Genomic DNA, 11,808 nt, shown 5'->3' on the forward strand with positions numbered 1-11,808 from the left:
TCAAAGAGAAGGGGAGCCAAAATTTCCTGTCTTCCGAGACATCTAACAAAAAGCAATTCTCCATAACAGTCTCCTCATCTCTCAAAATTGCCACTAATATTACTGAAGTCATTCAAGAGTTTCTGAAGTGGCCTCTTGATACTGTAAGAGGCCCTAGCTGCTTAAGTCCACTATTACGTTGCTCCCTACGTATTGTCAGCACATCTGTTTGTGTGGCTGCCTGACAAGTTGGACAAAGGTGCACTGCTGAAAAATTGCCTCTGTTTTTGGTTTGCGAAGATACGTTTTACCCAGTCAGTACCCAGACTGTGTTCAACTGCTCAGGCAGAAGTGCCAGCATGGGGTGGCACAGTGCAGTGATAAAGGGAGGACACAAAATTTTTCAGTAGTAATGCTGGCTCAGAGTAATTGCCGTCCTTTCAGGCTATGGATTTACAGTTGCCACTAAGAAGAAAAGAAATCAGAAAATGTACTGTCCTGAGGAGGGCAAATCCAACCCAAATAGAGGGAGAAGAAGCATAAAACACATGTATAGTGAACAGTGTGTCATGGCATTGTCATGTGAATTCTGGCTGGGTTTTTTTTTTAGAGTGTGTGCTATGCAAATTCCAATTTAAAACCGGTATTCGCTATCGCTACCTAATAAGATTCTGAGCACTCTTCTCAGTGGTGGTGTATGCAAGATTAGTGATGCAGCCTACTTACTTTAAGTTCATGCTTGCTTCCTGCCCTTTCTAGAATGGTTATAGATTACAAGTAAAATATCTACACTTTTTCTTCCCTGATTCTTGAACATAGTCCAACACTCAGGTCCTCTTCACTCACCTGCAAAATGTTTTGCTGGGATTTGATTTTTGCTATCTTAATTGAAATGCTTAAAGAACAGTTTTTAAGACACACTTAGAGCAGTGCTGTGGTTGTAGCTATTTCAGGTGATGAATATAATTGGAACACACATAGACTGTGCAGACAGTTCAGATCAAGTATTTGAACATTTAATTGCCAGTTATTTGCAGGAAACTTGGTTTTCCTAAGCTGTTTTAATTCAATCCAGGATGTCCCACATCAGTCACTTGTTTGAACTTTCAATAAAACGACATTTTTGCAGGACATTAATGATACTTTGTAATGCAAATAGCCATCATGATAAGATAAGCTGTTAATTCTGTCTGCTTTTACTATTTCCTGATTTGTGCATGTTTATTAAAGATCTGCTGTTGTCTTACAGCTTTATTAAACTGTCTTTTCATTCCTACAGGGGAGTTGATTTGCTTCAGAATATTTGACTGTTAAAGAAGGTCATGCTAATTTCATTCCTTGTAACACTTCTGAAAAATAACACCACTTTCCCTCTGTCTCTTTTCAGAGAATGGACCTTGGTGAATGTCTGAAGGTGCATGACCTGGCATTAAGGGCAGACTATGAAATAGCATCCAAAGATCAAGATTTCTTCTTCGAGCTTGATGTATGTATTTTATCTTAATGGTGGAGAGAAAGCATAATTTGTGTACTTAGGTGGATAAACTGAGCAACAAAAGTTAAGTTTTTGTACACACTGAAGGAAAACTTTTGGAAAGTAATTTTATAGAAAGAGGCAGAGAAACCCTTGTCACAGTTACATAAACGATACATGCCTCTTCATGATTATATGTGAGTATTTAATTTGCATTCGTAGTCATCTCTAGGTAGAACTATTAACAGCCTTCCACAGAACAAATGATCATAAACCTGGATGCTGTCTTAGTATTATCAAATAGCAAGCAAATGTTAAGACTGTGTATGCTTTGAAGAGAGTCTTAAATTCTGTGTTTATTGAAGAAAGTAATTTTGTATTGGGGATAACAAATCATATGCTATGTCTCAGTACACGGTAGTTTGAGTAATACAGTTTTGAACTCCCAACTAGGAAGTTAGTCTTCACTAGGACAAAAAGGTTTGGGTTTTTTTTGTTGTTGTTTGGAGGGATGGTGTTAATATGCTTAATAGCTTAAAACCCGAGTGAAAAAAGTTACGGTATTGCATGTATTGGCTGGGTGAGGTGAACCTGAGTATCCTTTGAAGAATTTTAATGCATGTTAGAAATGCTCACTTATTCTTAGGGAAGACTTAAGACAGATTCACTTCCAAATTTCTGCAAATACTTATAACTACTACAATGTGTAGACTATGATTTTTAAAATGTTGTGTATTAGTATAGGTGATTAGTCACCATAAACTGCTAGATTATTGTTTTACAAAGGTTTCACTATTAAACTTATAAAAGTTAAGTCTTAAACCTGGAAAATGTTAAGGGTAATGAAATATTCGTGTTCTCGACAGCATTGATCAATGTTTTTATTGATATTGTAGGCAATGGACCACCTGCAGTCATTTATTGCAGACTGTGACAGGAGAACAGAAGTGGCTAAGAAAAGACTAGCTGAAACCCAAGAAGAGATCAGTGCTGAAGTTGCAGCTAAAGTAAGCATGTAAAACTAGTTACTGATGTCTCTCTGAAGGTCTGTTTTTCTAAGGAGTCAACTTAAGGTTTTGGCAAGCTATTGAATCTGAGAATTCATGCTGAGGAGGGGAAAAATTAAGACATTTTTTCCCATCCTTCACAAAACTACCTTTAAAGCACAGAGAGGAGAACACAGGAAAGAGACCTCTGATATTTTTATGCTCAGGAGCCTTGACTCTGTGATACCATGCCATACAAATATTAGTAATTTTTATGGTTTTTGATCAAAACTTCATCCATAAAGTAAACAATTTGATGTGCTTTTCTCTAGATCTTCTAACTGAAAAAAACTTTCATCATTTTTCTGCATATATATTCACATGCTTAGAAGGAATGGTTGTACAAATAGTAATTTTGCAAGACTGTGTGGCATAGACAACAGTGTGAATTACTTGAAGTTTCTGAACAAAATCCTGCTCTGGAGTTGGTACATAGACTTAACTCAGCCTTTCTCTGTGTGTTTTTTACATAAGGCAACTTCTGTTTCACTTTTACCTGGAGAAGTTATCTCTGCATGTTTCTTTTAATTCTGTCCTACCAATTTTGCGTATAATAACTTGGTAATAGTTCAGATTATTTTCCATAATTAAAAGCATTTCCTATGTTGAGTCTTTCCTTGTCTTTCAAGGCTGAAAGAGTTCATGAATTGAATGAAGAAATTGGAAAACTGCTGGCCAAGGTAGAACAGCTTGGAGCTGATGGGAATGTGGAAGAATCTCAAAAAGTAATGGATGAAGTGGAGAAGGCTCGGGTAAAGAAGAGAGAAGCAGAAGTAAGTTGATTGTGTAAGGCTTGGGGGATGGAGAGGGCAGGGTCCAAGATTAAATTGGTTGGCATCTGTGTAATGCAAGATGTCTTACCTGCTGTCGTTTCCTTAACTAATTGCTTCATATAAAACTAAAGAATTTGCTTTGCTGCATCCAGTACAGTCCAAGTTTCTACCTTTAAATACACTCCTATTTATATTAAAATCATACTCACTTCCCCAGATGATGCATTTATCTTAGTTTAGCTGTATTGGCCAGTTTTATCTGTGGACACTACAGTTGTGTCTGGTTTGTTGGACTGACTTGCCTCATTCAGTCTCATGGCTCTTGCTGTGGCAACTCTGTTGTGCCTCGTGGTGTGCTGATGTGGCTCATACTGGAAAGCTTCAGTGAAGTGAACCATTGTCTTCATTGAAAGATGGTCAATGGCTTGTGTATCAAGCAAGTCAAAACAGTCCCTATTGTAATGTTCAGGTGGCAGAACTCACCAAGAGCTTTTTCATGTTGTATTTTACCAAGATACTTAAATTTATAGAAACAAACATGTGCAGTCGTTTTAATGGTACCGGAGGGGTTGCTGGCAGTCTTTCTTATCTGTCATCTGAGTGCCTGTAAATAAATTTTGCTCAGATAACTTGTTAGTGGCTAAAATGCAGGTAGATTTCTCAGGAAACTACTACTGTTTTAAACTGGGTTCAGAATTAAAACTGGTGTAATATTTTCAAAATATGTTACCATAGTAATTGTAGTGTTAATGTATATTCACTGTTGCATATGAAAAAGTTGTTTATCCTTAGAAGTAGTTTGATCTTAAGTAAAGTTAATAAACACCCCACTTTAATTTGCAAAACCACTTGCTGATGTCCTGCCTTTAGATATGTCCGATCTTCAAAATAAGGAACCTGCCTTGTATCTTAATGAGACACTTGATTTATGAATAGTGTCAATTAACTAAAGGGTATGCTGGTGTACATTGAATTTGGTTATCAATTTGTAGTATATCTTTGGTAAAGTATTATCTTTGTATTTCTGTGCATTGAGAAGTAACGGTTAGCACATTGGGTTTTTTATAGGAAGTATACAGGAATTCTATGCCTGCCTCCAGCTTTCAGCAGCAGAAGCTACGGGTTTGTGAAGTGTGCTCGGCTTATCTTGGTCTTCATGACAATGACCGACGACTTGCTGACCACTTCGGAGGAAAACTGCATTTAGGATTTATTGAAATAAGAGAGAAGCTGGAGGAACTCAGGGTAAATCATTCTTATATCTTTGTGTGTATGTGTGTGCTCCTACTTATTTGCCAGACAACCTTAATGGAATATTTCTTTCTGGGTGTGTGAATTTTTTTCATATTACTTTAAAATTTGGGATTTCGTTAGTCTACAAAATGCTAAACATTCCAATTTATTCTCGGTTATCTGGATAATTTGATAAGATAACCTCTTTTGCACTGAGGTATATTAAAACACGTGTTCAAAGTAATGCATTTTGGGAACAGAAAGTGCGATTCCACTTGTAAAACGGAGAACTGTATTTTGAACAGGGATGTTGAAACATTTAGCAGTCATAGGAGATAACCAAATGAACATTAGTTTTAGAGAGTTGGTTGGCTGAAAATAATAATGAGACTCTTGAAAATAGAAGAACATGTAGTGGGCCTGAGTGGTATTTTATTTATTTAATTAGGATAAAATGTAAATAGGGCTGGTGTTGAAATCCTCATTTTTGGTACCAATATGAAAGGAGCATGATAACACATGGCAAAGCTTTCAAAAAAGATCTACAGAAATGCTTATAGCTCAAACAGCCTGCTGTATGGTGAAAGACTAAAACTCAATTTATTTATTTTATCCGGACAAAGACTAGGAGGTAACTTTCATTCTATAGGTACCAACAACTGAAGATTTCTTTTTTTTTTTTCTTTTTGAGGAATTTTTGAAGGCTTTTAAGCTTAACTGACAACAGATGAAATAAATTCCAAAAACTCAAGGCTGTAGCTATCCTGAGTCAGAATACAAAAAGATGTATATATTGAAGACAGGCTCGCTATTAAAATAATTGTTATGGAGAGGTTGCATGTCCTCTGTAGCTTGAACATTTGAAATCCAGTTGAAATATTATCCTAAACAACATTATCCACACCAGAAATTGTGTGCTGGAAGAAAGACTTACTGGAATTATATTCTAGACTTTTGGTATTCAAGAGGATGGATTTGGACACCGATGCCATTTATGATCTTAATGTGCAAATTATGGAGTTCAAGGCTCAGTTAAGCATTTAGCTGTAGAAATCACTAAAGATAATAGCTAAATGAGTTGAAGCCCTAAAAGCAGAAAATGCTGCTACTGAGTTTGAGTAAATTGGCTTGGTTTATATTTCATAATATTCTAGCTGTCTTGCATGGATACTGTGACTTACCCATTGGAAGGTCCAACTCTTTCCATTGAGTATATTGGCAATTTAGGCTCCTAAATATAGCTGCTGTAACTTAAACCTTAGATGCCTAGAATAGATGATGTGTGCTTCCTCTCATTGCTTAGTGAAATTATGCAGAGTCACTTGAACAAGAATCCTTGCTTGTTGTTAAAGTACTGATATTGTACAAGGAAGTATAGATATGATTTGACATAAAGGGTTGAAATAACTGATTATTTACACAATTCCAAAAAAATATGCATGGATAATTATTTCACATTCCCAAAGCATCAATAAAATAATCTTTTGAAGTACTTCGCTAACAAAAAAAGAAAACAATAACTATCCCCTCCTTCCTCAGAGCTCTCCTCAGAGATCTAATCAAGATGCTGCTGGGGCAATTCCACATCTCAGAAGAAGGTCTTTGTAAAGAGTTGAATTTCTTGCATCATGTCCAGAAGGTGGCGAGACTTGGGTTTGGCCAGATCTCCAGTTGTGAGTTCCACATCTGAGGGCCCTCTACTGAGCGTGCCTTGTCCCCAGTAGTAGTGAGTTCAACCTGGGGGCTAGCAGCTGAAGCATCCTCCCTAATTACATCTCATGTTCACAATACAGAAACAAGTAGCCTCAAAGCTAGGTGTCAGCCCAGCTAAGTCCTTTAAGACTAAGGATTTCTTTTTGTCATGTCGTAGCTGAAGGAATTACTAAAACAATTAACTCTCCCAGCTCTGATTCCTTCCTACCTTTCCCCAGTGGCCAAAATATGATCAGATTGGCATGGAAACGGTCAAATTAAAAGCATGACTTACTGCTCTGAATTCCCCTTTGTGAAAAACTTAATATAACTATGTATTTCAGGTCTTCGTGTAACATCCATCTATTTGCTGCAGCTCTTCTGCAATAACTTCTGTTTCTTGGAGGAAAAAAAATATATATACACACACACTGAGGAAGAGAGAGGGAATAATATACACAAGGGAAAGGGAATATACATGAGGGAAAGAACTGAATATTAACTGTCTAGATTATTTTTATAGCACCTTCATCTGAGAAATTTTGAAGTGTAACTTAATGAATATATTCCTTTGCTTTTAGAGGATTGTGGCTGATAAACAGGAGAAACGAAATCAGGAACGTCTGAAACGTAGAGAGGAGAGGGAAAGAGAAGAAAGGGAGAAACTAAGGAGGTAGGGATCTATTGTAATTGCAAATACATAATGACCTGTTTAAGTTTAATGGAAAAACTGATGTAGTTCATGCACATTCCTAAATCTGCAGAATCATGATAGTCTGCATTCCTTGGAAACGTACAAGGATTGAGGGTGAATTTCATGTCTTAAGTCGTACAATGTGAATTGTGTTCATAGAAAAGCTTTTTAAAAAATACAGATAGAAGTGTCTTTTCATATTTGAACAAAAGGCCTTTAAATGAGAATTTTCAGGTGTGTACCTTGTTTTGAGACCTGACAGATGTAGGTTTACACACATGTAAGTTTCTAACATCTGTTAGATATGAGCTATTTTGTTTATAGATGTTAGAAATTTTCCCTATTGGAAGTAGTTGAATGTACGACTAAGGAAAGTAATTCCATGTTCTTCTACGAAATAGTTGCTTCCAGGCCTTGTGGGGCTAGAGTGGAATGGATTCTGAACTGCAGTTCTCTTCATGTGTTAGCTTCAGAGGTTAACACTGTCAACTTTGGAAATCTATTGCAGTCTGCTAATACATACCTGACAAGAAATAAGGGAGTACTGGCTTGAACTGTAAGCTTTTTCTGTGGGAGGGGTGGGAATAAAAAAAGCAGATTAGATATTCTTTTGGGTTTGTAGTATGGTGGGGTCAAAAATAAATAAAAAAAACCAACAAACATAAAAACTGTCAGAGGGATCTATTTCCTGGTAAATATGTTACAAAGATGTTAACATCAATTAAAAGGCCTTTAAGTAACTGCTAGTAAAACAATGTTGTGGTTTAAGCTCAGCCAGCAGCTAGGCACCACGCAGCCACTTGCTCACTCTGCACCCCCTCACCCAGTGGGATGGGGAGGAGAATTGGAAAAAAAGTAAAACTCATGGGTTGAGATAAGAACAGTTTAATAACTAAGGTAAAATAAAATGCAATACTAACAATAATAATAATAAAATATAATAACAATAATAGTAATGAAAAGGAATAGAATTAAAAAAAAAAAAGAAAAAAAACCCAAGTGGTGTACAATGCAGTTGCTCACTACCCCACAGACTGGTCTGCCCCTCCCAGCCAACACCCCCCCAGTTAATATACCGAGCATGACGTTCTACGGTACGGAATATTCCTTTGGCTAGTTTGTGTCAGCTGTCCTGGCCGTGTTCCCTCCCAGCTTCTTGTGCACCTGCTTGCTGGCAGAGCATGGGAAACTGAAAAATCCTTGACTTAGGATAAGCACTGCTTAGCAACAACTAAACATCAGTGTGTTATCAACATTTTTCTCACACTAAATCAAAAACATACTGTACCAGCTACTAAGAAGAAAATTAACTATCCCAGCCAAAACGAGGACAAATAAGAAATACAATAACAGGTCGACTAATCTGGTTTACTATTCCTAAATTGTACTTTATTTAATAATAAGATTGTGTAAGAAAAATTGATTTACTATTTTCCATTTATTTCAGGTCCAGATCCCACAGCAAGCATACCAAAAGGTATGTACATCTGCAGATGAGGAATACCATCAGTGAAGCCAGCCTTTCACAAGCTGGAACATTATAAGTTTGTCTAGGACTATTGGTTTAAGATGTCCATCTTTACAGTATTCTGTTACATAGTCATATCTCTGTTTATACAGTTTTTATCACCATGCTACTGACTTTATACATGTACATCTACTTTGTGGCTACTACAATGCAACTTTTTGTCCCAAATAACACTTAAAACAGAGTATTGCTCTTTCTTCAAAACAGAAGCTTGTGGTTAATACTTTTGGTGAAAACCCATGATTTTAAAATTCTAAGCACCAGGTTAACTCTCAACAGATGACCCATCAATAGTACAAGTTTTCTTCCTAACCTGCACAGTTGAAGGTCACCAGTGAGGTATTATTGCAAAGTGATTTAAAAAAAAAATAAATAAAAAATGAAAATAAATTATAAATTTGTATGGTGTTTAGAACCTTTCAGACTAGTTTTATTGTTGTAGCTATGGGGAAGGATATAGTCCTGTTTTCTCAGAACATCGTAATACATAGGTTCTGACGTATGGTCCCAGTCGCTGCATCACGAAGTTCTACAACTTTGCCTGATACAAAGACAAGATTTTTAACTTCAAAAAAGTCTATTTTTTCCATATTTTTAATTCCTTTCAGAAGATGGAATTGGCTATGCTGTAAACTTATACAGTCACGAATTAACTGTAAAATTGTCTGTATTAGTCACAAAGGAGTTTGTAGGATTTCCAATGTTTCTTTCCCCTGTTTGCCTGTGATAGGACACTGCAAGAGCTCTGAACGCTGCAGACCATTCTCTATACAGCTTTGCTTATGCGTAGAGTGTATGATATTCACAGTACACTGGTAGAGTAGCTAGGTAGGTGAATGCAGTGCCTGGTTTAAGTGCTTTCTGTTCCTAGATCTAGGTCCCGAGATCGCCGCAGACATCGGTCTCGCTCAGCCTCCCGGGAACGTAAGAGAAGAACTCGCTCCAAATCCCGTGAGAAGCGCCATCGTCACAGGTCTCGCTCTAACAGCCGCAGCCGGAGTCGCAGCCATCATAGAAGCAGGCATAGTTCCAGGGAGAGAAGCCGAGAACGCAGCTCCAAAAAGAGGTACATGTTGACCTTGAAATAAGTGGCTTTTCCTAGATGCATGATGAGAATTTTCGTACTAAATTAAGTTTACATTTACCCCTTCATAATTCAAACACATTTTGAGACTGTCTCAGATTTCAGTTACACCTTTAGCATATTTATGATTTGACATAGTATAGTGGTTGGTTTGTTTTGTTTTTTTTGTTTTGTTTTTGTTTTTTAAATAAAAATCATGGGGTTATGTAGTATTTCAGTTTCGGATTAGTGATATAAGGTATTAGTGTCAGGTTGATAATACTGCCAGCTTCCTGCAGTGTAGAAAGTGAAACAGTTGATCTCCATTTGAACCCAGGAATATTGGCAGTAATCTTACTGCCATTCATTTGGTTTTTAGCTTGGGCTCTTGTTCCCAGCACTGGAGCCCATCTGTTGTGTACTGCGCCAGATAAAAACAAGTTTAGATACGCCTGAAAATAAACTTGTTGCATTGCATCTGAAGACATTGCTTTGCAAGGGAAGTGGCTCAACCCTTCATTGAAGGATTACTGCAGAGAGCAGTCTGGGGTTGTTGCCTTTGAATGACTCAACTATCTGCTCCTGAGGATTTGCTGGCTTATTTTAGACGAGCGAGGTAAGCATAATTTAGAAGAGTGGTAGAATTGCACAGTGAGGCATCTGGTAAGGAGGTTTGCTCATAACCAGAATTCCTTTCCTGTATAGGTCAGCCACCGTGGTGTAGACTTGAGTGCAGTACACTGGATGGACAGGGTCCCCAGTCTTAAAACCCCAACAGACTGTTGACTTGCAAGGAGAGAAAAGATCTGATTTTGAAGTGGCCGCACATGCAGGGTTTATAATTTGGATTATTTTAGGAGTTAAATCCAAGGATGGAGATACATATTTGTATTGAAGTGTTCAAGTATCTCATGGGCTCTTTGCCCTAAAAATGACCTTTTTTTTCCTCCCTGGAGTAGGTGGGTGACTGTAGTCCCATCGTGCTCTATAAGAGATTATAGAAGACAGGGTTGGTCCAAGTCTTTTTGTTTCCTTCTTGTTGCAGATAGATGAAACTTAGACGTCCATCACTCTAGTTGATATAGTCAGTAGTGTCTGGTATTTAAAATTATTTCAGGGTGTTCTTTAGTGTCCTAAAGTCAACGTTTCAGACTCAGCAATTTCCATCTTGAATGTAGCCTGTCATCACAGTTATCCTAAAGAATCTGCTTCTTAAAGGCGTTCACAATGGCAGATGAGCAAATCTTCAAATCTGTACTTTTTCAGTCTTAAAATAAACATTTTCCTTTGAATTGACACATTTTTTTAACTTGGATGACCCAATGTTTAGAGCGTATGCTCAAATTGCCTTTAATTCTTCAACTTTGAAGTCCAGACTTGCAAGGCTCAATTTCAGTCCTTCAGAGAAAACTATACTGATTTGATTGTTCTGGGATTCTCATCATAGTTGTTTAAACTCTCCAATATGATATGCACAATGCAAATAATGCATTGTCTTCTGTATGTTGGCAGAGAACTATGTAAGAACAAGGAAATGGTGTGGACCATTGGTGCTATCCATATAACAGTAAACCTGTCAGTCTCAGCTGCCAAAGGCGAATTGAAAAAGCACAAGGTGATTTGAAGATGAAGTCAGTGTCGTTTTGAAGGATGCTATCAAAAGATAAGCCCTTCAAGCCTCGTTTTCTGTGAATGAGTTAAAAAATATGACATACTTCAGGGCACAAGATTTCAGCCTCAGGATATTCAGTACTAGATTTATTTCTCCTGATGTCAGTTCTTGCCCTGAAGGAATGAGACACACCTGTGGTGGAAGAATCCTTGGTACAAGTAAGAATTTTGTATTACTGTTAACTTGAGGGACAAAATTGCTGTGCCATCACTAGCAGCTCATACCTCTTATTTCTCCGAGGTCAAGTAAATTTTTTGCTCTTGAAGCATGTCTATTGTGTTTTCAAGACACTGAAGAATCCTTAGAGCTATGGTCTTGCTGCACTTGGGGCCAGGATAGCTCTTTAACTTGCAGCCAGGCTGGATGCCTCCTTTTTAGAGGTGCCCTTCTAGCCATTAGAGCTGCTTTTCACATGTGGGAGAAGTCTTTCTGTTGAATGCCATAAAACTGTTGATGCCAGAATCCAAAATAAGCCTGAACTTCCAGGCTCAAATGTATTATACTTCCCTGTCTTCTAAGAACTCTTTTTCTAGGCCAGGGAAGTACTCATTGCCAAGTTTTTTTTTGTTTGTTTGTTTTTTATTTTTTTTTATTTTTTTTATTTTATTATTAAAATCCTGATATGAAATACTTTTATTCAAGACTGTATTCTTT

The 11,808-nt window shown here is 37.3% G+C and overlaps 1 protein-coding gene across 6 annotated transcripts in view; it reads left to right on the forward strand.

Moving 5' to 3' along the window:
- Nucleotides 1–11,808, forward strand: part of LUC7L2 (LUC7 like 2, pre-mRNA splicing factor) — a 32,429-nt gene that overhangs the window by 18,741 nt on the left and 1,880 nt on the right. For 3 of the 6 annotated variants that reach the window (XM_049792185.1, XM_049792188.1, XM_049792187.1), the window contains 7 exons: nucleotides 1,367–1,465; nucleotides 2,350–2,460; nucleotides 3,129–3,272; nucleotides 4,341–4,517; nucleotides 6,779–6,870; nucleotides 8,339–8,368; nucleotides 9,291–9,485. In XM_049792185.1, coding sequence (XP_049648142.1) covers nucleotides 1,367–1,465; nucleotides 2,350–2,460; nucleotides 3,129–3,272; nucleotides 4,341–4,517; nucleotides 6,779–6,870; nucleotides 8,339–8,368; nucleotides 9,291–9,485 — 848 coding nt within the window. The other 3 variants (XR_007504633.1, XR_007504632.1, XM_049792186.1) reach the window with 3 other exon arrangements.

The sequence above is a fragment of the Accipiter gentilis genome, chromosome 34 (genome assembly GCF_929443795.1).
Source record: "Accipiter gentilis chromosome 34, bAccGen1.1, whole genome shotgun sequence".
Lineage (NCBI taxonomy): Eukaryota > Metazoa > Chordata > Aves > Accipitriformes > Accipitridae > Astur > Astur gentilis.